Source organism: Mesoplodon densirostris, chromosome 3, assembly GCF_025265405.1.
Source record: "Mesoplodon densirostris isolate mMesDen1 chromosome 3, mMesDen1 primary haplotype, whole genome shotgun sequence".
Classification (NCBI taxonomy): Eukaryota; Metazoa; Chordata; class Mammalia; order Artiodactyla; family Ziphiidae; genus Mesoplodon; species Mesoplodon densirostris.
In genome coordinates, this window is record NC_082663.1 from 177,238,847 (window position 1) to 177,265,181 (window position 26,335).

At 49.3% G+C, this 26,335-nt stretch overlaps 1 protein-coding gene across 3 annotated transcripts in view; it reads right to left on the reverse strand.

Annotated features, from left to right (window-relative positions):
• The window catches only part of TBC1D9B (TBC1 domain family member 9B), a 45,154-nt gene extending 19,229 nt beyond the window's left edge, over positions 1-25,925 (reverse strand). For all 3 annotated transcript variants that reach the window (XM_060095054.1, XM_060095055.1, XM_060095053.1), the window contains exons 1-7: positions 25,723-25,925; positions 22,348-22,458; positions 18,018-18,136; positions 13,325-13,553; positions 12,027-12,285; positions 10,322-10,529; positions 7,653-7,865 (exon numbers count right to left, since the gene is read on the reverse strand). In XM_060095054.1, the coding sequence (XP_059951037.1) occupies positions 7,653-7,865; positions 10,322-10,529; positions 12,027-12,285; positions 13,325-13,553; positions 18,018-18,136; positions 22,348-22,458; positions 25,723-25,840 (1,257 nt within the window). In that variant the 5' untranslated portion in view covers positions 25,841-25,925. The remainder of the gene's footprint in view (positions 1-7,652; positions 7,866-10,321; positions 10,530-12,026; positions 12,286-13,324; positions 13,554-18,017; positions 18,137-22,347; positions 22,459-25,722) is intronic.
• Positions 25,926-26,335: the final 410 nt, after the last annotated feature.

Here is a 26,335-nt window from a genome sequence, read left to right on the forward strand (position 1 = left end):
TAAGGCAGTCAGTGAGCTTATTCTACTTTCCATACCTTCTCTTCTCATGTTTTCAATGTACTCGATGTATTCAGAGCAAATAAAACTACACACGACTTGTCACCCTTATCCTTGTTATCTAGTCCTATTTCTACAGCTAGACACATTCAAGGCTCCCACCAGACCTTCTGCCAAAGCCTCTTCCGTCATTTCTTGGTTGTCTGAGGTTGTTCACTGTTAGATGCCTCAAAAGCTGATAGCTTCTGTGAATTCCTGCATGTTCCTGACGGTCTGTGGTCTCGATACCTGAACGTCAGTTTGCCAGATAGAAAATCCTGGGGTCACAGCTTTTTTACTGTATATCTTACAAAATGTTACTCTATGTGTATAAAATTTTGCTATCAAAATGTCTGATGCCTCTCTGATTTTCATTCCTTCATAAATGACTTGGTCTTTCTTGACTGGTTGCCCAAAATAATTTTTTTTTTTTTTTTTTTTTTTTTTTTTGCGGTACGCGGGCCTCTCACTGTTGTGGTCTCTGCCTTTGTGGAGCACAGGCTCCGGACGCGCAGCCCCAGCGGCCATGGCTCATGGGCCTAGCCGCTCCGCGGCATGTGGGATCTTCCCGGACCGGGGCACGAACCTGCGTCCCCTGCATCGGCAGGTGGACTCTCAACCACTGCGCCACCAAGGAAGCCCCCAAAATAATTTTTTTAATCTTTAAAATCTGATTGTTTTACTAGATTATATCTCAGTGTGTATATAGTGCATACTATTCTGTATTGATTTTCCAGTTGTACACATGCTCTTCCACCAGGCAGGTTTAATTCTTTTAGGTTCAGAAAACTTTTCTTGAATCGTGGTTTCTATCAGTTGTTATTCCACAGCTTTGTTTTGCCTTTTTAGGGAGCTATGTTATACATAAGTTGGATTTTCTTTGCTTGACTTCTTTATCACTTCTCTTGACTAGTTTTTCTCTTTATTGGACTCTCCTCTTATAGCCTTTCCCCGCCGAGTCTTGTCCTTATTTCCCTTAATGGACTTTCTGTGGGGTCTATTCATTCTTGTGTTCTTGGTTGTATGATATTTATTTCTGAAATATTTCTGTATTTTTTTCTAATTCTTTCCTGACTCCTGTCAACTCTCTTTTCACATTTTTCTGTTGACTAGTCACTTAGTTTCTGAGCTTTCTAAAATTTTTTTATTTATACCATTCTTTAGTAGTTTCTAACCCTTTTCTAATTCTTTTTTAGGTCATTTTGAAATATTAGGATACAGGTTTCATCTGCTTTGGGGGGATGCTGTTCTGGTGTGCTTTCTTTGTCTGTGGAAGGTTTTTGGGATCGTTTTCTTCTTTGTATAGGGTGTGCTCATAACCTTCTTCTGTTGCTCACATTTGAATAACATGACTTTTTCTGTACTTACAGGAGGATGTTGTATGTATGGGGTAGCTGTCTGCACTGCACAGGTGGCGGTCTGTCTTCTGCTGCAGTCTCTCTATGGAGCCCCCCTCCAGGACTTCCTGATCTGTCTCCTCTCGTGTCAGAAATTTCTCTCTCTTTACTCCTCAGTATTCCTGCCCTGCTCAGTTCCAGCTCTTTTTTCCTCAGGGAGGGCTCTTTCCTTTTGGAAGGGAGTTTTTGTTGGGTGTTTCAGATTTGTCCCAGCATTCTCTGATCTTCCCTCAGCTCGTTAGTGGATTCTCATGTTTTGTGTTGTTGGTTAACTCATCTGTGAGCTGGAGCCTGAGAAATATGTCTGCAGTTTCACGGGTGGTTTCTCTTAGTCACTTGCTGAGGTTTCTGTTCAGTGGGTAGTCTCTTTTGAGGAGGGTGTGTGTGTGGGGAAGTATTTTTGGTGATTTCTGGATTCCTTGGCTCTTGGGACTGTCGAACCCTTTTTCTCTTCCCTCCACTACCACAGCACAGCTGCTGATTCTGTATCTGTAGAATAATGCTGCAGTTGGTGGTTTGGCCTCACCTACTTGTAGTCTGGGGTTTGTAAGATACCCTTTTAACTGGCTTTGTTAAAGCTGTTGTCTGTGGGCTTTTATTTTTACTCTTAAAGTTGCTTTGTGCATTTTAATGGAAAATTTGGTAAGGTTTAAAAAGCTACCCCAATAACCAACAGCTTATCCCAGTTGAAGGCCACTCCACCAGGCTTTTCTTCCTGTTCTTCCGCTGAATAAGTCCTGAAAAGGCCACTGTGACCTCTGCTTGCCGTCTCCAGTAGTCAGTTCTTAGTTCTTATGATACTTGACCTCAAATCCAAACTGAACTCTTGACTGCTCCTTCCAAAACTGCTCTTCCTCATGTCATTAAATGGTGATTCTATTCTCTAAGCTGCTCAGGCCAAAAACTATAGGGTCATCTTTTTGTAAACCCTTCTCTTTCTCCCATACCCTCCATCTAATTTGTCAGTTCTCTCAGATCTACCTTCGAATTATATCCTGTACACTAACACTGAACAATCCGAAAAGGAAATTATGAAAATGACTTTATTTACAATAGCATCGAAAAGAATAAAATACTTAGGGATAAACTTAGCCAAGTAGGTGAAAGACCAAATGCTGTATGCTGCAAACTAGAAAACGCTGATGAAAGAAATTAAAGATGCAAACAAATGGAAAGACATTTTGTGTCCATGGATTGGAAAACTTCATATTGTTAAGATGTTAACACTACCCAAAGTGATCGATAGATTCAGGGAAATTGCTATTAAAATCCCAATGACATTTTTGCAGAAATAAAAAAATCTATCCTAAAATTCATATGGAATTTCAAGGGACCCCAAATAGCTAAAACAAGCTTGGAAAAAGAACAAAGTTGGAGGTCTCAAATTTCCTGATTTAAAAATTTACTATAAAGCTACAGTAGTTAAAACAGTATAGTACTGGCGTAAGGATACAGACCAATGGAATAGAATTGAGAGCCCAGAAATGAATCTTGCAATACATATGTTCAACTGATTTTTGACAAGGGTGCCAAGGCCATTCAATGGGGAACAGATAGTTTTTTTTTTTACAACAAATGGTATCGGAAAACTGGATATACACATGTAAAATGGTAAGGTTGGACACCTATCTCATACCATTTACAAAATTAACTCAGAATGGATCAAAGACCTAAATGTAAGAGCTAAAACTACAAAATTCTTAGAACGAAACATAGAAGAAAAGCGTATGGCAACTATTTCTTTGATATGACATTAAAAGCACAATAAAAGAAAAATAAATTGGACTACATAAAAATTTAAAACTTATGTGCATCAAAGGACACAATCATCCTCAGTCAGAATGAGAAGGCAATCCATGGAATGGGAGAAAATATTTACAAATCATGTATCTGATAAGAGGTTAATATCCAGAAGTTCTACAATGTGACACAAAAACAAACAACCCGATTAAAAGAAATAGGCAAAGGACTTGAACAGACATTTCTCCAAAGAAGATATACAAATGGCCAATAAGACGTGAAAAGATGCCCAACGTCACTAATCATTGGGGAAATGCAAATCAAAACCACAATGAGATACCACTTCATATCCATTAGAATGGTTATTGTAAAAAATAACAGAAAATAACAAGTGTTGGAATGGATGGGGAAAAACTGGAACCCTTATGCATTGCTGGTAGGAGTGTACAATGGTCTAGCCACTGTGGAAGATGTTATGGCAATTCCTCAAAATATTAAACACTGATTTACCATATGACGCAGCAATTCCACTTCTGGGTATATACCCCAAATAACTGATAGTAGGGTCTGAAGAGATATTTGAACACCCATGTTCATAGCAGCATTATTCACAACAGCCAAAAGGCGACAGTAACCAAAACGTCCGTCAAAAGATGAATGGATAAACATAATGTGGCATATGTGTATACACACACACACACACACACACACACACTAGTATGTATTCAGCCTTAAAAAGGAAGGAAATTCTGACATATTCTATAATGAAGATGAACCTTGAGGACATTATGCTAAGTGAAATAAGCTGATCACAAAAGGACAAATACTGTATGACTCCCCTTACATGAGGTACCTGGAGTAGTCAAATTCATAGAGACAGAAAGGAGAATGGTGATTGCTGGCGCCTGGGTGTGGGGGCTTGAGGGTGGGAAATGAGGAGTTAGTACTTAATGAGCACAGAGTTTCAGTTTCCAAGATGAAAAAAGCTTTGGAGATGGATGGTGGTAATGGCTGCATAACAGTGTGAATACACTTGATACTACTGAACTGTAGACTTACAAATGGTTAAGATGGTACGTTTTATGTGATATGTATTTTACCACACACACACACACACACACACACACACACACACACACACATGTGTATCCTGAATTTGACCACTTCTCACCAACTCCACTGCTACCACCCTCGACCAAGGCTCTATCATCTTGTGTCCTGAGAACTGTCAGCCTTCCAACTCATCTCTGCTTCTATTCTCGTCACTCTCTAGTCCAGCTCTGTTCTAGAGAAATATAATGAGAGCCACACATGTAATTTAAAAATTTCTAGTAGCCACATTAAAAAAACATAAAAGAAATTGTGAGGTTAACTTTAATAATATATTTTATTTAATATAGTCTAAGATATTATCATTTCAAAATGGAATCAATATAAAAAAAATCAAGATATTTTACATTCTCTTTTTCACACTGAATCTTCCACCTCTGGTGTGTAGTTTATGCTTACAGCACATTTCAGTGTGGTTGCCTTTCAAGTGCTCAACAGTCATGTGTGGCTACTGTACTGGGCAGCTGCACCTCTATTCCATTCTCAATATGACAGCCATAGCGATCCTACTAAAACACAAACAGATCGTGTCCCTCCTCTAGTCAAACTCTCCACTGGCTCCCATCTCACTCAGAGTCAAAGCTAAGTACTCCCAAGGGCCTACGGGCACTACATGACCTGGCTTCCCGCTCCCTCTCTAATTTCACTACCTGCGCCCTGTCTCCACTCGTCTCAGCAGCCTGTGCCAAGCTCAATCCTGCTTCCAGGCCTTAGCACCTGCCACTCCCTCTGCCTTGAATACCCTTTCCCCAGATACCTTAGGGCTGTTCCCTTACTTCCTTCAAGGACCACTGGATCAGAGCCCCCCGCTTCCCCTAGCAATCCTGATCCTTTCACTCTGTTTTATTTTTATCCTTGGCCCTTATTGCCACCTGACATACTGTATGTTTATTTGCTTACAGACGGTCTCTCTCACTAGAATATAAGCTCTAAGAGGGCATGAATTTTGTCTAATCTGCTCTATTCCTAGTGCCTAGAAGAGTGCCTGGCACCTATTGGGAATGCAACAAAATGTGATGGGTGAACGAAGGTCAGGTGCTTGGAAGGGGCCACTGGGCCAAGCTTACACTGGCTGGTCAGGCCCTGTCGCTTGCTGCACTGTGCCTTGAGAAGGCAGCTCGACATTCCTGCTCACATCCCTTTTCACCCAATCCACCCTCACTGTTTCTTGAAATCCCAGATCAAGCCCAGCCTCCTCTAAGAAACCTTTCTTAGTGTCTCCACTGCACACCGACTCTGCCCACTCCCTTCCCTTCCATTCCTCATCTATTGAATAGTTGACTGAGCATCGATTACAGGGGTGAAAAATTTAAAGGCTTTCATGGGCCAGACCAGGTGGGGTTCTGGGGAGCTGAAGTGTACGTGCCACCACTCAGCTCCAATGCCACTCAGTGGGAATGTGGGCCCTGTAATGTCAGGGCCCCTGATTTTTCCAGAGCAGCCAGATACGTGGATTTTTATACGGACTCTTCTAATCATGAAGTGTTTTCACAAATCCAGATTGATAATAGCACACATATCTTGTCCAAGATACCAAGAAGCAAGGAAGTGATCAAACGTGGCCAGGGTAATGTCAAAAGGACTCAGATGTCACCTGAATAAGCTTCCTCTGGTCACAGATGGAATGAGGATAATAACTGTCATGGACTGAACACATCAAGTTGCTTAAATCTGTAAGCTCATAATTATACTAAAAAGTAAACATAAAGAACTGAATTGGGGCCTCCCTGGTGGCACAGTGGTTAAGAGTCCGCCTGCCGATGCAGGGGATACGGGTTCGTGCCCCGGTCTGGGAGGATCCCATATGCCGCGGAGCGGCTGGGCCCGTGAGCCATGGCCGCTGGGCCTGCGCATCCGGAGCCTGTGCCCCGCAACGGGAGAGGCCACAGCAGTGAGAGGCCCACATACCGCAAAAAAAAAAAAAAAAAAAAAAAAAAAAAAAACTGAATTGGTCATATTTTGAGGATATTTGAAAACCAATTCATCATTTTAACAACTGGTGAATAAAAAAAAAAGATTTATTCTGCCTTTTCTATATGAACTGTGCCTCACGGTAACCAAATAGTTGTTGAGGGTAAATTTCTCTATATGGAAATATTCCAGCTAATGAACAGAAGGAATGATAGAATTAGAGTGCTCCCATTTGCAATCCTAATGAGTTACCTAATGAACTATCTAGGCAATGCTTGTCAATGACCGGTAACAGCACATAACCAGGTATTGCATACCTGTTGGTGGAAGTACACAGCACCTCAATCCTGCCTACAAGTGGACCTGCCCCCCACTCCCCAACATGAACAACTGAATCCAAATCTGAGTTGGGGGCTTCCCTGGTGGCACAGTGGTTGAGAGTCCGCCTGCTGATGCAGGAGACACGGGTTTGTGCCCCGGTCCGGGAAGATCCCATGTGCCGCGGAGCGGCTGGGCCCGTGAGCCATGGCCGCTGAGCCTGCGCGTCCAGAGCCTGTGCTCCACAACGGGAGAGGCCACAACAGTGAGAGGCCCGCGTACCACAAAAAACCCAAAAACCAAAAACCAAAAACCAAATCTGAGTTGGATCTCATTACTCAACCACCAACTTACAAGAAACAGGGCACAAAAGAATCCGTTAAGTGTTTCCAAGAGATGCAATCAGCAAACACCAGACTGCGAGAAACTCTATAGCACAAATGACCCAATTCCTTCAACAAAATACTGCAAGAAAAGAAAAGAAAAGAAAGAGAAAGAGAGAGAGAGAGAGAGAGAGAGAGAGAGAGAGAGAGAGAGAGAGAGGAGTAGAAACCTATAGATAAAAAGGGATTATACCAACCCACTGTAACATGTGTATGACCTATGTGTACCTCAATCCAAATGATTAAACTGTAAAAAGAACATGTGCATCTAGGGAAATGTAAATACAAGTTTTTGATGTTAAAGAATTATTGTTAATATTGTTGGTATAGTAAAAAGATTGCACTAAAAGGTAACCCTGTAAGAAAGATTGATGGGAGAAATCAATCTCCCAACAGGTAAATAAACACAAGCTGGACAGGCCTAAACAGAGTGGCTCTCAGTGCAGCAGAAGTTCATAAGGGACAGAGATGAGGGTGGCTGGTCCAGGCAGAGAAGGCTTCTTATGTGGAATAGGACTTGAGGCAGGCAGCAGTGATGCTCTGGAGGACTGGGGCACGTCTCGGGGTACAGAGAGGGCTGTGACCCTAGGCATCACGTGTGTGGCCAGGACACCTGAGACTGGGGCTGGGTTAGGTTTTCCACCCTGCACCACGCGAGGACCCTCCCCACCCAAGGCCCAAGGCAGGCACCACAGGGCTTCCTGGGCTCTTCTCCTGGCCCTGACCCCCGCCCCACTGCTCTGAAGGGCCCTCTCACCTCTGGGGCTGAGTCCACAATGCTGGCTTTCCTCCCCGCTCTGCTGTTGCCTGGTGGCTTGGATGGCATTTTCTGGAGGAAGTCAGAGATCCTCTGAACCAAGAAATCACGGTCTTTCAGGTTGGCAAACAGGAAGGTCATTTTGCTCTTGGTGCTAATGGACAGAGGGCTGGGCAGGACACTGGAACTATCAGCTTTTTCGACAATGGTCACCTGAGAAGACAAAAACACCATTTGGGGGTCTGTATCTTGGGATGTAAAGCCAGATGGTTTTGTGAAGCTGAGAGCATGGTGGGCTTAGGTCGTCTTCTCTCAGGCATGGGGCAGGGAGTGGACGAGGGGCCCTCCAGGCCTGGCCGATTCATATTCTGACTCTGCCGCTTGCTGCTGTGTGAGTTACGTGCATGTCTGAGACTCGTTTTTTCAGCTGTTGATGGGTGTGAGCATATGAGCCTTGCAGGACTGTCATCAGGATGGTGACACAGAATGTAAAGCCTGAGCCCAGCTGCTGGCCCTGATCAGCTTCACCAAGATGGACAGTCATGTCCCTGCCCTAAAGCACAGTGAGCAGCCCTGCCTGCAAGCCCTCTTGAGCACTCATTCCCTCAGCACTTCCTGATGTGCATCCTGGGCCCAGTTCTGATTGCGAGGTGTGTGAACAGAGCAGTGCAAGTGTGCAGGGCACAGGATGGGCTTTTAGGGGGCACCTCTGCAGGGCCCACAGCTTGGGGTGGGTACAAACAATGAACATGCAGGCTAATGAACACTGTCACCAGGGCTGGTGGGGGCCACAGGGCAAGCTGGGAGGCCGCTGGGCTGCTTCCTGTTAAAGGCACCTCTGGGCAGGTAGTAACTGAGCTGAGACCCAGTGCAGCCAGACGAAGAGCTAGGGGAGAGGCCAGCAACTACCCCGAGGAGGGGGCCAGACTGGCGTGATGGACAAAGAAAGACCGGAGAAGCTGGGGCAGCGTGAGAAAGGGTGGGCTGCGTGCGTGCGTGCGTGCGTGCGTGTGTGTGTGCGTGCCAAGGTCTGACTAGGGATGGTGGCTCACTGAAGGTCTTACAGGTCACAGCAGGCAACTGGAGATTCTTCTAATCACAGAAGATGCCGGAGGATTCTACCCAGGGTGAGCAGATTTTTAAATTATGTTGGCTGCTGTGGAAGGATGGGATCTAAAGGATAGGTCCTCAAGCCTTAGGTTCAGACAAGGTACTGCTGAGGTGAGCCAAGCAGACAGCTTGTCTTAGATGGTGGCTGTAGAGAGGAAGGGACATGCTCCGGGGAGCAAGCTGACAGGACATGCTATGGTCAGGACGTGGGAATGAGGCCAGGTCAGAATCAAGGGTGGCTCCCGCTTTCCACCTCAGCAAACGGATGGAAGGGGTGTCACTTCCAGAGGCGAGGCTGAGATTGGGGAGTGCAAATTCAAAAGCCCAGTGGACACATGAGTGAGGAGCCCCTGTGAAGCCCCCTGGCTAGGATACTGAGGTCAGTGCTGGGCAGGGGCCTCCATCGGGACCAGCTGCAGAGCCCCATCCCGAGAGCTTCCTGGCTCAGCCAGAGCTCTCTGCCATCAGGAATGTCAGGACCCATCAGGAGAAATGGAGCTGGGCCTAAGATGACCCTGTAGCCAGCCCCCAGGGCTCAGGGTCAGATCAGTACAGCACCCAGGACAAATCCACAGACCTAGTGCCGAAGGAGAGCGTGGGGTCAGGGGCCACCTCTGAGCCCCTGAGCCTGGAGCTGTGGCTCCCTTAAGTCCTTTGCCTCTGACTGCCCTTGGGGAAACTGAGGCAGCACACTACCTCACACCTGTTCACAACTATACCTGCAACTGCAGGGCTTTGTACAAAGGCCAGGGAGGTCCCACTGCTCTCCACTTTAAATAGAATCGGAATACTGTGTTTTAACTTATAGCTTAAGAACCTCACTTAAACCTCAATTAAACAGCCAGTAAGCCCTGTTGGGCCATGAGGAAAAGGAGGCCTTGGAGGGGTGGGCGGCTCTCCCTCACTGTCTACACCTTCACGGCAGCACAGGACAAATGGCCTTGTTTCTACCAGAGTCACTGTGGAAGCCCAGGAAACTGGAGAAAAAATAACTCTGACAGGTGAGAGCTAACCCCACCCTTCACAGGTGATAGCTGACCCCACTCCTGAAAGGTAAGAGCTGACTTCCGACGACTCTGCTAGAGCCTGAGCCACAGCCAAGGCAGGTGTCAGGAGAGGAACAGTGAGGTGGCCCCTGAGAGTAACACGGGGCTGGGGTGGGATCAGAGTCCTCCAAGCGCAGCCAAAGCACGGCTTTGCCAAAGTCTAGCTGCAAGGCCCAAGGAGGCAGGACTAGGGGACACTCACCTGCAGGAGGCCACTGGGCTCTGACCAGGGAGGTGTGGGTCCTTGTTGAGGTTTTCTTATGTCCCACTGTGAGCTCTGCTGGCAGGCCAAAGCCCACTGTATCTCCCCACCAGGTGAGGTTGATCCCTGAGGGGGCATCCAGTGCACCCACTCCCACCAGGACCTGGTACAGGACAGGTGCTCGGGGAGCACATGAACCACCATGTGCCCTCTGTACTCACATCACTAAATCCTGAGGGGCTTCCTGGGCTGGGGACCTGGCCACATGCCCTGGTAAGAGAGGGCAGAGCTGGCAAGGGCCTAGGGCTCACCTCCCGCAGGGGTATGATGAGGTGGCAAGCATCCTCTTCCTTGCTGGCAAAGCAGATGTAGTTGCTGGAGATAAACATCTGGCCAAGGATGTGCACCTTGTTGAATGGGGTCCACAGGGTGCAGCCTGTGTGGCCGTCCAGGCGCTCGTCCCCGGGCAGCCGGAACGTGGCACAGTAGCACTCGTTCTTGGCTCGAGCGTCCAGGTCTCTGGTGAAACCAAGATGGGGGAGATAGAAAAGCGGACAAGAGTTGGGGCTGGCACACTCACAAGGCGGCCTCATGCCCTCGGTTTCCACATTGGACTCAGGCTCGTGGGGGTCCTCCTGTGAGCAAGTTGTGCCCAGGGATCTCAGAGCTCAATAACACATGCACACTGAATGGTCAAGTAGTAAAACGTGGACATCCGTATGACCAGCAGAGTGGTCAACAAACAGCATGCTCGGTACTGAGGGTGGGTGGTGCCTAGAGGGTGCCTGCACCCGCCCTGCTGCTTCTCATTAGGAAGACCAGCCCCACCTAGAAACTCAGACAAGGCCTCCCGACAGGCAGGTGTGGAGTCAAGACTAAAACACAGGGTGCTGGGATTTCCCCGGCGGTCCAGTGGTTAAGACTCATGCTTCCACTGCAGGGGGCATGGGTTCGATCCCTGGTAGGGGAACGAAGATTCCACATGCCGCGTGCTGAAGCCAAAAGAAAAAAACACAGGGTGCTGTTGCTTAATGGAAACGCACACTCGCCAGTCCGATGGCTGTGTGAGGCAGGGGCCCGGTAGCCTGTTCCTCGCCCCTACGGTGGCCCTGTTCTCGTAAACAACTCTCTCTTCCCAGCCCCATGGGGGCCGCTAGCAGCCTGAGCTCGGCCTGGCAGGCACACCTCGATGGACAATGCCAGAGACTATCAAGTCCGGCCCTGCTCATTTTCTTTCTGGAAGGTTCTGAAAGCCACCGTGTCACTCGCATCAGGAAAGTAATGCCCTTGGACAGCGTTCTGGTCCTGAAGGTGCACCCAAGAGTCTGGGCCTAGGCCACAGTCTCTGCGCACACAGGTGTGAATCTGGCTGTGGGACCCAGGGGCTCAGGGAATCTCTGAGCTCCTGGCTGGCCTACAGGTTTCCCCTAAGCTGCAACGGAAGAGCGAGAACGGAGTGCTCCGGAGGGGCCAGCCCCAGTGAGTCGTTCCTCTGTCTACCAATTCCCGCAGACAGGGTGGCAGAGACCTCAGACCTGTGCAGGGCTGTCTCCTGGGGCCTGGGGTCAGGGCCCAGGGGTCCTGAGAAGAGCTGTCAATCATGGCGGGATGGAAGCGGTGCACCCTGAGCTGGGGTTCTGCAGCCTTTCTGAAGAGGCCTCTGGGGACGCCCTGGCTGACGTGGTGGGGCGCCTGTCCTGGGCTCCACTGCTCACTTAGAGCCCAGGCCCTGGGGCCCGGGGCACGCTGCTCTACCGCCCTGTGCCTCAGCTTCCTGTCTGAGACCAAGGAGCCTGCGAGAGCCTCCCCGCCCCGGGGCTTCAAGAAGTCATACATGAAGAACTCCCTCCACGTCAGCGTCAGCGGTAGGATTTTCAGGACGCCGCCTCCGGGAACCTCCTGGTGCCCTCCCCACTATCGAAAACCACCCCTTCACCTGGCCCCCTTTCCACGCAGGGAGCCTGTGAAGGGTGAGGAGGGCAGGTCCCTGCTGGGGGTGGGGGAGGCACAACGCACCGCTTCAGAGCCGAGATGTTCCTGTGTGGCCGGGGGGGCCTGGGCAGTGCTTTGTCTTCCAGGAAGCCCTTGCTGTCCAGTAGCTGCCGCATGGCAAGGTTGGCCAGCTGCTCCATGAGCTTGAAGGTCTCGCTGATGTTGAGGAACATGGAGAAGAACAGCTCCTGGTCCCGGGTGTCCACGCGGATGCTCTCAGGGAAGAGCAGCGTGGCGTTCTTCTCCAGCCGTGTGACGTCCACCCACTGCACCACCAGGCTCACTGGACACCAGAGGGGACAGGCACATCATCAGGCCAAACCAGCTGGACGGCTGGGCAGGCAGGCTCCTGACTCCTGCCTGGGCCTGGAACCCATGTGGGGGAGCGGGCAGCATTTACTGCCTGCCCGTTCCCCACCCCCCAGACCCATGCCTGAGCCTAGCTATGCTGGGACACCAGCTCCACGAGGAGGGACTGGGCCGTCCTGGGCCAACCCAGTGCCCAGCCCCGAGAATCTCCTGGGTTTGCCCACCAAATGGCTAAAGGATGAGATGAATGAACAAACAGAGGTGAGCTAGCTGAGACCCTGGACTTGAGAAGGCCTACCTAGTGGGAGGGCACTGATGTGGGAACAAGTCACATGGTGTGACCAACACAGAGAGGACACTGGCTCCTGCCTGAGGAGGAGACGCAAAGGTGGGAGAAAGGCAGGGGAGGTTGTGGCAGGTGTGTGTGCATGGCTGGGAGCCGGCCTTGCTGGGCCCAGGAGAGGCCACACTGAGAGCAGCTAAAGCCCTGGGGGCTCTTTCTAGGGGCGACATGGCAGCAGAGTGCACTGGCTGGGAGTCTGCCTTTTGTCCTGAGGCCGGGGTTTCCTGTGGGCAGGGACCTGCAGCAGGTGGCTGCAGGGGGCACACGTCCAAGGCACCATATAACCTGGAGCCACTCAGGGATGATGGGTGCCCCGGCCGTCTACTTGGAGGAGGGGAGGCCCTGTGCAGGTCACTATGTGAAGAACTGTGCTAGTTGATGTATACATGACAGGAGCCCCCAAGAGCCCGGTGATGCCTGGTTCAAGTCTGGAGTTCTGGTCGTGGGCCACTAGGTTCTGGGGAGACCCTCTGGTGGGTGTGTGGGGACAGAATATCCGGGGGCCGAGGAGGGACAGCCCTCAGCAACTTCGACAGTCTGGGGAGGCGGTACACTTTCTAGAGGCGAGGTCGAGGGTGAGGGCAGAGGAGGATGCCCTGAGGATGACGGGGCCAGCTGGGGGACTGGGGCTAGGGGGGACACAGGGGGCACTCCTGCTGCCTGCACTCACCCTCCTTGCCCAGCAGGAAAGAGTAGAAGCACAGGTGGTTGACGGTCAGGTAGAGCCAGCCCTGCCGGGGCACGCGGCCCTTCCAGTAGCTGCAGGAGTAGTAGTTGACCAGCTTCTCTCCCTCGGGCATCCCAAACTGCTTCCGCATTTTCAGCTCAGCCTCCTTGAATTTCCCAGGGTCCTCATCTCCCTGGGGCTGCAGGTTCTTGTTCTCTTCTGCGATGATGCCCTGTAGGAGGACAAGAGGACTGGTTCCCACAGGGAACTCAAGTGGTGGGACCCAGGACTCTTGGACGCTGGCCCAAGGGCCACAAGCACGTAGGCCTGTCGTCTGCTCTGGACAGACAGATGCTGGGCAAGTTCCCCTAACTCCCTGAGCTATTACCTCTACCGGATCAGAGAAGGGAATTTTTAAATTTACATTTTAGTTATTTTAATGTAAATATCTGAAAAATATAATACATAAACATGGTAAAAAAATGCAAGTAGTAGAAAAGCGTGTTCAGTGAGAAGGGAGTCTCCATCTCCTCTGCTGCTGTAGCCACTTTGTTGGTTTCCTCCCGGACAGGCTGGCACTGATGCACCTTTAAGCAAATACATGCAATCTGCTCTTCCCCCCCTTTCTTTGCCCAAATGGGATCTTGCTGTGGCACTGTTCTGTGACGTGCATTTCTTGTGACCATGTCTTGGAGGATGTTCTGTACTTGATACTCCCCCGCCCCCACATTCCAGGGGGCTCCTGCCTCTTGCCCCTGCTCAAGGCCCACAGACCAGCTATAGGACCCACCCAGCTCAGGGTCCAGAGACCAGCCACAGGGCCAACCAACTCAGGGCATATCTATGCTGTATCCCGCTAGCATCTTCACTGGGCTCAGGGTGCCCAGAGACATCACCCTGGGCCACAAAGCCAACCCCAAACCTCCTGGGGTAAAACAGGTTCTTAGCGCATTTGGCTCAAAATGTACATGCAGATTTTCCAGGGGGATGATGACTTGATAAGCTAACGTAATTCAAGGCAAGTGTTGTGGCCCAGATTGCTGCTTCTGCTGAGCCTCCTGGCAGCCTTGAATTCCTGTATCCATGAGCAGGGAGAACAGCCAGGAGTTAGGGTGAGGATCCAAAGGTAAGGTGTACCTCCATCTCAGTACAGCCAGTACCACTGGAGCTGCAACTCCAACCTCTTCTCCCTCTCAAGCTGCCTCTGGTGCTTCCCCAGAACACTACTGCAGGAACAAGCTCTATGTCTGGGAAGGAGGCTCTGGTAAAGCACCCTTCTTGTTACTAAGGCCCTGCCCTTGTCTTCTGCTGCCCTCAAATGCACCTACTGGGAGGTTGGGGACGGGGCCCCACCAGTGGAAAGGTGGGCCCCAGACAGCCTGTGGGCCATCACGGCACCCTGTCCCTCAGGCCACCTTCCTGGGTCTCAGTTGGCAGTCCCCTCTCCCCACCTGGGAGACCCCCAAGCAGGGAACAGAGGGGCTGACACTCTGCTTTGCATTTTTCTCTGCATTGTCTGCTGGCCTCTACTCAGGAGTAACGGTCCTCACCAATGGGAATGAACGGCCTGGCCCACAGGACTGGGATTCTGTTTGTTGGCTGATACAACTGGACTGTAAAAATCACTGGGCAGATTTTAAATTACTGATTCAATTTCTTTAATAGTTTAGGCATATTCAAGTTTCCTATTTCTTTGTGAGTCTCAGTTTAAGTTATATTATGTGGTAGACCAAATAATAGCCCCCCCCAAAGATGTTTACATCCCAATCCCCAGAAGCGTTGAGACTGACTGGTTGACTGAAGAGGCCATGCTGCTGGCATTCAAGAGAAAGGTAAGGGCCAAGAATCATGGAATATGAAGCTCCTGAAAGCTGGAAAAGGCAAGGAAACAGATTCTCCCCTTAGAGCCTCCAGGAGTCAGCCCTGCCAATTCCTTGATTTTAGCCTGTGAGATTCATTTCAGACTTCTGACCTCCAGAACTGTAAGAAAAGGAACTTGTGTTGTTTTAAACCACTAAGTTTATGATAACTTGTTACAAGAGCAACTGGAAACTAAAACATACTATTTTAAGAGTGTCCATCTTGTCTCACTTCTTACAATTTATGGGCTTAAAGCTGTTTATGGCATTATGTTTCTTTTTTAAGATTTTTTTGATTGTGGACCATTTTTAAAGTCTTTATTGAACTTGTTACAATATTGCTTCTGTTCTATGTTTTGGTTTTGTGGCCACGAGGCATGTGGGATCTTAGCTCCTGGACCAGGGATTGAACCCACATCTCCTGCATTGGAAGGGGAGGTCTTAACCACTGGACCACTAGGGAAGTCCCCTTACTCTCTTTTTTCTTAACCCTGCTTTTATTTATTTTTATTTTTAAACTTTATTTATTTTTGGCTGCATTGGATCTTCGTTGCTGCATGGCTTTCTCTAGTCGTGGCGAGTGGGGGCTACTCTCTTTGTTGCGGTGCATAGGCTTCTCATTGCAGTGGCTTCTCTTGTTGCAGAGTGCAGGCTCTAGGTGCACGGGCTTCAGTATCGTGGCACGCGGGCTCAGTAGTTGTGGCTCACGTGCTCTAGAGCACAGGCTCAGTAGTTGTGGCACACGGGCTTAGCTGCTCCGCAGCACGTGGGATCATTCTGGACCAGGGCTTGAACCCATGTCCCCTGCACTGACAGGCGGATTCTTAACCACTGCGCCACCAGGGAAGCCCCTAACCTTGCTTTTTAAATAGATGCTCTCATATTTCATTCCCAACATTACTTATTTGAGGTTTCTCTGTTTTGTCCTGGATCACTTTTGCCACAGGTTTGTTTATATTTTACATCTGTTTTTGGACCTGTTGCTCTTCTGTATCATTCCTTTATTTTCTAAGGAATTAACTTCTTCCCTTTGTTACAGGCATACCCTGAAGATATTGCAGGTTTGGTTCTGAACCATAGCAATAAAGCAAATGTCGCATTAAAGCAAGTCACACAAATTTTTTGGTTTCCCAGTGCATATAGAAGTCTACACTATACTGTAGTATATTAAATACGCAATAGCATTATGTCTAAAACAACAAGGTGCCTATCTTAATTAAAAAACATTTTATTGCTAAAAAAATGCTAACTATAACCTGAGCCTTCAGCGAATAGTAATTTTTTTGTGATAACTATATTTCTTTCTTTCTAATTTCCTGGTTTCTCTGGCATTCTAAATTACTGAATTGGACACCTGGCTCATTAATGTCCACCCTTTCTTCTTTTCCTCACATTATAAAACATAAAATGTAAGGCTTTAAATTTCCTCCTGTGTGCTGCTTTTGTTACATCTCACAAATTCTGATAAACAGTAGTATTTCCATAATTTTCCAGTTCTCAGTTTTTTTTTTGTTTTTTTTTTTTGTGGCCTCCCATCTTACAGGATCTTAGTTCCCCGACCAGGGATTGAACCTGGGCCCTAGCAGTGGAAGTGCCAAGTCCTAACCACTGGATGGCCTGGGGATTCCCTCAATATTTTCTAATTTCCGTTTTTCCCTTTGACTCATCTAGAACTTTATTCTGTTTTGTTGGTTAGTTTGTTTGGGCCTGGCATGAGGGAAACATTCCATAATGTTGCTGTTATTATTATTACTGCCCAGCTGGCTCATTAGGAGAGTGAAGACTTGCCTCTGCTCTCTTTGTCTATTTTCCTGGAACTAGAAAGGCAACACAGGTCCCACCCTGAACCCCAAGGTACACAGAGAACTGCTGAGAACTCTTGGTGCCATCTGCCCAGGTCTAGGAGGTTCTGGCATAATGAAGTCACAAGGGCTTGCCCAGAATAAGTTTGCATCATGAAACTTTGACCTGGTAACAGATCTCTGAGGAATCTAACCCAAGGTGATAATCCATCAGAAAGAAAAAGACACACACACACACACACACACTCACTCAGATAAATGCTCATTATGCAATTATTCCCTAAAGAGGAAACAATCTAAACATCACTGTGATAAGTTTTCACACATTGCTACAATCTTCATAATTATTTTGCTAGCTGTAAAATATTCCACTAAGAATACCACATATGACTGACCAATTCCCCTGAATATAAAGTGCTCAGCGCAGTACTCATAAAGCAAATACTCAATAAATGCTATGTTAGCAAGCATGAGCCCTCTCGATTTGCAGAGGGAAGAACAGCTGCTTCCTCTCTTACCACGGGACTGGGAAGCACTGTTTCCAGCCTTTTTGCTAACAGTGTTGCAGGGAACATCCTGCTATATACGTCATGCTGGACATATGAATACACTGTAGGGTAAATTCCAAGGAATGGAATTGCTGGGTCAAAGTGTCTGTGCATTCTGAAGTAATGTTAGTTTTATAATAGAAATATACTTAAAATTATCCTGTCATTTCCAACTTCTTCCTCTTTTGGCCACGGAACTGGCTATCAGAGTTGTGTATCTGCGTATTTGCTCTGAGGCCCTTTGCAGAGAATGGAAACTCGCAGCTAAGCTTAAACTCCGTGGCTGGCCAGTAGATGGGGCCTGCATACAATGAGTTCAACTGCCCCTTTCAACACTAAAAGAAGAAGATCAGACCCTTCGTTTCCATCTCTGTTTAATGGGGGAAAGAACTACACGGTGTTGTCTGAAAGTTATAGAAGATGACAAAGGTGAACACTGGTAGCCCAGAGAAGGGAGTGAGAACCAGTAGTGGAAAGTGAATCTTACGTGTATCTTGCCCTTGACGAAGGTGGTGATATCTTCCTCATTGTCAAAGATGGACAGCGTCTGGAGTAAGTTATTTTCCAGCCATTCCCAGTGTTTTGTGATCTCTTTGCGGGAAGAACCTAGGAGAGGTTTGGTGGCATAAAGAAGAGGAAAAGCATACAATCACCAGGCCTTAAACATAAAATCAAGAGAGATTAAAGTGGCTGACCTGGTTTGCTATATACCAGAGTGACCACAATCTCTGAGCTGCTGACTCTTTCCTTCTTTATGTATGTGACAAAAGTCATAAACGGTCCCGATAAAAACACAAAATAAAAAAATTCCAATAGAATTAGAGTCATGAGGAAAATAAAGCCTCAATTTCCCTCTAATGTCCAGAGTAAGAGTGACTGCTAGTTTCCTCTGTGTCCTACCAGAAACAGTGTATGCATTTGCAGGTTTGCTTACTTACTTTTCTTCGAGGTAAAAGGACTTAATGTGGTCTTCAGTGTACAGGCGATTAGGCAGACACAGTCAGACTTGGTATAGGTGACTGTGGCTCTCCTGAGGATTCAGGCACCCACAGACGGCAGCTGGAGCTTCCTGGAGGACTCCAGGCCTCTGGCTGGCTGGTCTCCTGCTGGGCCATAGGTACCCATCCCTCTCTCTGAAGCCAGATGCCCCACCCAGGTCTTTGCCTCCTCCTCCTCATCCCAGTTCACATCCCAACCTGGATCCCACCTCTTTCAGGAACACTTGTCTGACCCTTTCGGTGTCTGGCTGGCCCCCAGGGTCTGCCCCACCTAGGAGGGGGTCCCTGTCCTCCTCAGGGAGGGGTCCTTGTGGGTACTGTAGGCCCAGTGGAAATGGGAGAACTCAGAGAGGCAGCCCATTGCCACTCCCAAAGAGTGAGGCAGCGGTTTTCTCTGCCTCCATCAGGGAATTGGGAAAAGGGACCCCAGGAGGAGGACTGAAGGGATGAGGGAAGTCCCTGCCAGGCCTGGCTTCCCCTGCACCTCTGCCACCCCACTTTTTGGGGCTTTTCATGTGTCTGGCATGGGGTTTTTGCACTTAAGAACTCTTCTCTGAATGAATTAACACAAGAATAAGAAAAGGAGTGAAGGCTCTGCTTCCTTTTCAGCATCCTAGGGTGGGACGGTCTGTGGACTGTAAGCACCCAGAAGGCCCAGTTGCTTCTGTGACCACGGAAGGCCCACACCCTTGGCATGGAGGGAGCGCTAGCAAAGACATGAGTCCAACGTGACTGGGGACCACAGACCTTTCTTGCTGGGTGCCCGATCCCTGGTCACCCGATCCTTCACTACCTGGCTACAACTTTTCCATCAGCTGAAGACTCAGCTCTGACCCCGCCCTGGTCAGGCTGAGTTGGTCCCTGTCATCTCCTCTGGCCCAGGCATCTGCTCATTGCTGTCACATGTCACAGTCCAGCCTGACTTGGTTAGGGTTGATTTGTTTCTTTACATTTACCCAAGAGGCTCACCACGCTAACAAGCAATTCCACAGAAAGACCCTCTCCCATGGTCTGTGGGAGGATGCCCATGTGAAAATGATTAAACTCAGAATCATACAACTCACAGTGATAATCATAACAATAGATAACTATAAACAGAAATTACCTCTGGAAGTTGCTAAATCATCCATAAATTTTTTTTTCATTTTTCTTTGTATATCTATTATGGCCTCCTTTCCCTAGTGCACAGAGGCCAAGGTCTAGTTGTTAGGTGAAGGGAGTTCCTTCTTTCTTGCTCTTTTTGCTAGGAACCCACATTTGAATCTGGAAGTTGAATTTGCATGTGATGCAACCCTCTTACACACATGTTCCTTGCACCCTAAAACAGAGGAATTTTGTCCACAATGCCTGTGTGGATCTGTCTGCACTTTAATTATAAATACTTACATATATTCACTTAAAAGAATTATTAGTTAAAAGCAACTCAATCTTCATTTAGCACTAAGTAAACACTGAAACTATGCCATCTCTATGCCAGGTACTGGGAATAAAAAATATAATAGCTAATTAAATTATTAAGTGCTATTTCTGTTTTCCAGAACTTTCTATGGATTATCTTATTTGATTCTTAGAGCACCTTGGAGACAGGTACAGTTATTTTCATTTTATAGGATGAAGCTGAGGCACAGAGAGATTGAGTATGTTGCCCAAGGTCACCTAGCTGGGAAGTGACCACACCATAACGCTAATCCAGGCTGCCCAGCTGCAGAACCTGCCCACACCCTCAAGGAATTGCTGGCCTAGTGGGAGAGCCAGTGAGCCTTCAGTGCAAAAGTGCCGGTGGAGACGTGGCAAGTCTAGAGGAGGGAGAAGGGTAGGTACATGAGTCTGGGGAATCTGGGAAGGTTTTCCATAGGATGTGACATCTGCGTAGGTACTCAACAGAGCAGGAGGAGGTAAAGTGGACGTGGGGCGATCTGTAGGTACACCAGCCAGGACAGGTACGGTTAGGAACTTCAGGTCCTGCAAGCGTCTTGTCTGGCCGAAGGCCAGGTGTGAGCTGGTGGGGGGAGGAAGACAGAAATGGAGGCAGGCAGACCCTGGAAAGTCCTTTAATGGCAGTCTAAGGAGTGGAGATTCAGTGGCAGGTGTCAGTAGGTGTCTGCTTTTGGAGAGCTGAAGAGAGGTGGTGGGTAAAAACAGAGGGGCATGAGCAGATGAGTACAGGGGCCTGACCCAGTGCAGCTGGGTCCCTCCCCCGCAGCAGGCCCTGATGCTACCAGTGGGCTTCCCACAAGGCCCCACAGAGTAGCCACACTCCTCTCTCCCCACAGAGAGGCTGCTCTCACTACCACTGCCCCTCTCCACCTGCTTCCTGCGAAGGAACACCTTGAGACAAAGATGAACATCTCAAGGGCTCATTTTAGGGTGAAGCGTCTCATCTTAGCCCAGGCACATACCAACTGCCCTGGGCCCTACCACACAGGAAGCCTCTCTCCTGCAAGTACCCCACTCTGGGCACCCTGGTGCCTTCACCCCTTGACCTCTCCCCCCAACCCCCCAAGCTGGAGTCCAGCTGTGAACACTCCCATCACCTCTTCTCAGGTCTCCAAGGAAAACCCTTATCCTGGGGGACAGTGACACTGTGTCTTCTAGCAGAGAGAGATATTCAGCACAGTGAACACGGACTGGTGCTCTGGGCCTGATCTGTGGCTCTGTGTGACTTTGGGCGGGTTATTTAATCCCTCTGGGCCACAGTTTCCTCATCTTCAAAATGGGGAAAATCAAAGTTCCACCTTCTGGAGTTGTTGGGAGGGTCACATGTCTGGCATGCAGGAAGTGCTGTCTGAGTGCCAGCTATGACTGCTGTTTTATCCCAGGGACCTCGGCCAGGCTGGTCCAGCTGAAAGGGGACTTCCTCCTGGACTCTTGGGAGGGGACAACTGCCGGCCATTCTCGGCATTCACAGTGGTTACGTTCCACAAGGTCTCCTGGGACACTGAGTTTGCCAGTACTGCTCCCAGGGGAGCTACAGGGCTAAGTTCATGCAAGCCTCTGGTCACAACGTTTTCACCAACCGATCAATACACTACTTTGTCTTATATGTCTTTCTACTTAAAGACACCTCATTTAACATATATTTTTAATACCCCAGCATTGAACTCAAAGCCAGAAGCACTGTAACTCATGCCTGAAGGAAGCTCGTCTAACTTGTATTTTCTCCATAAGGCACATCACAGCTTCCCGCGCTTAAAAACACCACACAGCACTTCAGCATTATACCTGGGGCCATTTTAAACAGCAAAATCACCAACAGATAACACAAAATGAGAAAAGCATGGTGCTTGGACTTCTAAAAGGAGACATGTTTATGGTATGAGAGCTGAAACAAGAAGGCATAAGGATGCCTTGTTCCACCTCAGCTGGGAACCTGTGTGTCTGGTAACTCAAATTTTTCATTGCTCTGCAGACACACATTTCCACAGATGTCCACAAATGACCCCAGAAGTACCACAAGTATTGATTTTGGGGTTTACAGATGACTTTTAGTGAGTAGGTGAATTAAAAAAATACGTAGTCCATGAATAATGATCAGCTGTCTCCACCTTGAGAAAAGGTTAGCAGGAGAACATGGACACTGCCCAAGGCCAAGCCCTCAGAGAGGCACCCAGGGCTTCATGGGGCCCATGCCCGCTTGCCCTGCATCGGTGTACAGGTGAGCTGCTTTCCTAAGCTGGATGCTGGCCTGGGCTGTGCTGTCTGAACAAGGGGCAGCATCAGGTTCTCAGTGGGCCGTGTCCAATGCAGGAATGCAGGCTGCGTCCCCTCCCTCTCTGGGGCAGGCCCTGCCCAGCACCCCTTGTGATTCAGGGCACCTACCGCACGCCACTGTCCAGTAGACCTGCGAGTCCTGGGTCTGGTGCAGGATGCGGTAAGGGGCCACCCGGGCGCTGGAGTCCAGCACCACATCCAGGGTGCCCACGAGAAGACCTGGCAACAGGGCAGAGAGAGGGGAGGGTGAGGGAGGGCTGGGCTGAGAGCTGGGCCTGGCTGGAGGCAGCCATGAGGCTAGCACTGCCCGCAAAGCCCCAGCCCAGAGGGTGAAACACCTTACATTACCCTGGTCCGTTAAATTACCCTGGTCCGTTAAATTACCCTGGTCCGTTAAATTACTTCTTTTTCCTCAAAGGCCTTCAGCCGGTGTCTGATCCCTATCAAAAAATCCCCTCCCACTTCTTCCTGGAAGCTTCTGCTTGTCCTCCTGATGCAGAAACACTTGCAGGCAGGGGCAGATTCAGGTTTTATGGGGCCCAAAGCTTAGATGATCTGAGAGGCCCTCTTCAAGAAAAATACAATATCAGGCTTGAAAACAAGTATTTCTTCAGAATGAGAAAGTACAACAATGACAATTAAAAACAAAACAACAATACTACAAATATCACAAAATCCAGAAAAATAATACAATATGTTGTATTAACTGCCAGACACATCTCTTAAGACATGTTTCTCTGACATGTGCGACCTTTTTGGCTGTGTACTCTGATGCCTTCTTCATAAGACAATGATTTTGTAACATCATTTTCCACATCAACAACAGGAAGATAATGCAGCCTCAAAAGTCATGAACAAAAAGAACATGCAGGGCTTCCCTGGTGGCGCAGTGGTTGAGAGTCCGTCTGCCGATGCGGGGGACATGGGTTTGTGCCCCAGTCCGGGAAGATCCCACATGCCGCGGAGTGGCTGGGCCCGTGAGCCATGGCCGCCGAGCCTGCGCGTCCGGAGCCTGTGCTCCGCAACGGGAGAGGCCACAACAGTGACAGGCAAAAAAAAAAAAAGAACATGCAAATTTTTAGAATTGTCCAATTTAGGAAAACACCGATCCAGTTTTTTTTTTTTTTTTTTTCCATCTCTGAACTGAAACATTTTAGGGCATTTCAAGTTTTCCTTCTCATCAAAATGTCATCGACATTTGTCAATGTCACTATTTCCCCAATAAATTAGAGGAAATGTCTACCTTTTACCACTATTCGATTCATTCTTCTTCATTAATTGAATTATCCAGCTACATAAAAGCCTGTCCATTGTTGCTATTTGAAACTTATTTTTTCCTTTTCATGAAGAGCTACTTTTGGTATGATCTGAAAATATTTTGTCACCATTTTCCTGTTGATATCAGAATAATTTCTATTGATTTTATTGCTCGATTTTAACACTTGTTTCATATTCCATTTTTAATTTGATTTTTCCCCCCTCCAGTCTCTAATAAATAAAATAACCAGTTATAAAAGAAGGTACTCTTCACATACATCCAAGTCAGGAGTCTGTAATCTCTCACTTGTTATACTGAAATGTTCTAAAATGCCTCTCTAAATTGCAGTTAAAGCGGTATATTCAAGTCTTATCAGTGTTTGGAATAAACTGCTTTTTACTGTTTGTGTTGAGGTTTCTCTTCTGGTCTCAGAAATTTTATTTTAATTCCTACACTGTTGGCATATCCATATTGCAAGACTTGAAAACTTTTTAATGGGCAGGCCATCTCATCACACTCTTCAATGAAGAATCTAGGTTGGTATCTGTTTTTAAAAGACAGCTTGAATAAAACCACATCACTAACTGTTTCTCCCCCAGGGAGACAGCGGTCAGGAAGCCATGATGTCCATGATGGCACAGGGAAGGCCATGCCAGAGGCCATGCCAGGACTCACCAAACCTAGCTGGAGCAGAGAGTTCAAGGTGTGGTCACCAGGGGGGACCTGGGGAGCTCTGCCTTGGGGGACATGGAGAGATGAGTGTGGTAGAAAGGGCCTTCTCTGTACATGAAAGCAGAGCACAGAGGGACCCACCCACCTGCTGAGATGATCTGTGGAGAAACAGCACAGAACAAGCACTGAAATCTGACACGATGGTATGCTGCTGCAACCAAAGATACTGGTCGCCCAAGCACTGCTTTTCTACATGGGCTTCAAGGTTGACCACTGGTCAGTCTCTCCAGAGGGGCTGCTGTCTAACCTCCACTGAACAGCCTCGTCCAGGAGGCAGGTCCAGCACTGGCTCCTGTGATTCTAGAGGCCTCTGGGAAGGAGCTCAAGGCACCGAAGGGAACAGGTTTCTTGGGAATGGTACAGTCTCTTCCACATCAGGAGGTGTGGCCCAGGGAAGACTGACGGAAGAGGTCTCCTATGGGAAGCTTCTATCTGCATCTGGTAGGACTGCATTAGCTGCTAATGTTTAAAGTTAGGACATTTCACAGTAAATTCTCTTGATAACTGGAAGACCTGTCAACATTGGGCCTGAGGTCCTAAATGGCAACAATGGGCCACCCGAGGAGCGCAGGCACTGGTCTGGCTCTAAGACTCACCCAGGTCTGCTTGGGAGTGCCTGGGGTAGGTCCTGGAGCATGAGGGACCTTGGACAACACCGGTAGAGGGAATGCCCAGTAGGCATTCCCTAGATCCCAAATGCCACACACTCCAGGAGGTGCCTGTCTGGTCTAGTCCCGTGTAGTACCCAGACGGGCAATGAGGCACCTTGGCTGGTTCACCGGAACACATATACTGGTGATTCGGCTAAGCCGCGGTCTGCAGCTCCAAGGCACCAAGAAGCAGGAAAGGTGGGTGAGGAGAAGCTGGAGGGATGGGGGCTGAGGCCAGCAGCAGCTGGGAGAACTCTGATCTTGCTGAAAAGGCAATTCTTTGGTGAGTTGGGAATGAAGGAGGCAAAAGAAAACGAATGCTTGTGTCACTTGACCCCTCCTCGGAGACACTTGCAGAAACTGAAGCAGAAGCAGAGGACGGGAAGATCTCGCGGACTTTCAGCTGTGAAATCCCCTTCCAGGAAGCTGCACACGCCTCCGCTAAGCACCGGGAAGCTCACGGACAGCGAGTCCGGGCAGAGGCCGCCTCCACCCTTCTCTTGGCTGCCCTGGTTGACCGAAGTCGCCCCACCCGCCTCCTAACGCGAGCGCATCTGTCTTCCTCGAGTCCCTGGCCCCGTCCTCACCTCGCACCACCCCACCCCGTCCCTGCCTCCCACCCGCGGTTCGCGTTCCTACCTCCCACCCCCCACTCAGTGCCGGCCTCGCGCCCCCAGGCCCCCGCCGCACGCGCTGACGTGCGCGTCCGCAGTGACGCGCCGAGGCTGGGCCTGTCCTGGGCCGCTAGTCCTGGGCCGCTAGTCCTGGGCCCCGCCGCCCGGCGCCCCCTCCTCGCCCGCCCCGCGGCGGCGCCCACAGGCCCGGTCGCCGCGCGCCTCTCACCCGTGAGGCCGCCGCCCTTGCCGTGGCCCCGGCGCCGCTGCAGCACGAAGAAGGGGTTGGCCCGCTCCGTCACCCACAGCGCGTTGGCCACCAGCACCTCCTCCGGGCCCAGCCACATCGTGGCGCCGTTCACACCGGGCCGTGGCCGGCCAGGCGGAAGCGCCGCCGTAGTCACCGTGCGGAGCCCAGCGGCCGGGGCGGGGCGGGGCGAGGCGGGCGGGCGGCGCCCCCTGGCGGCCGCCGGGACAAGCGGGCCCTTCGCTCTCCCCACCCGGCCCCGCCCACCCGCCCAGTCGTCGGGCCACAGGCCGGCTTAGTCCGGCCGTGTCCACTTCCCTTTCGCCCTTCTCGCTGCAGGCCCCTGCGATGCAGCCTCATCTAGGAGGAGCGGCCAGGTGACGGGGCCACGCGCCTCTGGCCGGAATGGTTGAGTCCACGGTCCACATTTAGCAGGGCTTCTGGCCTTTTGTAAAAACCCATCCAGGGTTTGCGGGGAAAATGTAGAGAAACAGCATTTGGAGATACAGTTTTGGCTGATTGTGCAGGGCAAGCCAGTGCGTGTTAACATTGGAAAGGGTGGCTGGAAAAGGGTTAGTCGATTGTGGTAACTCAA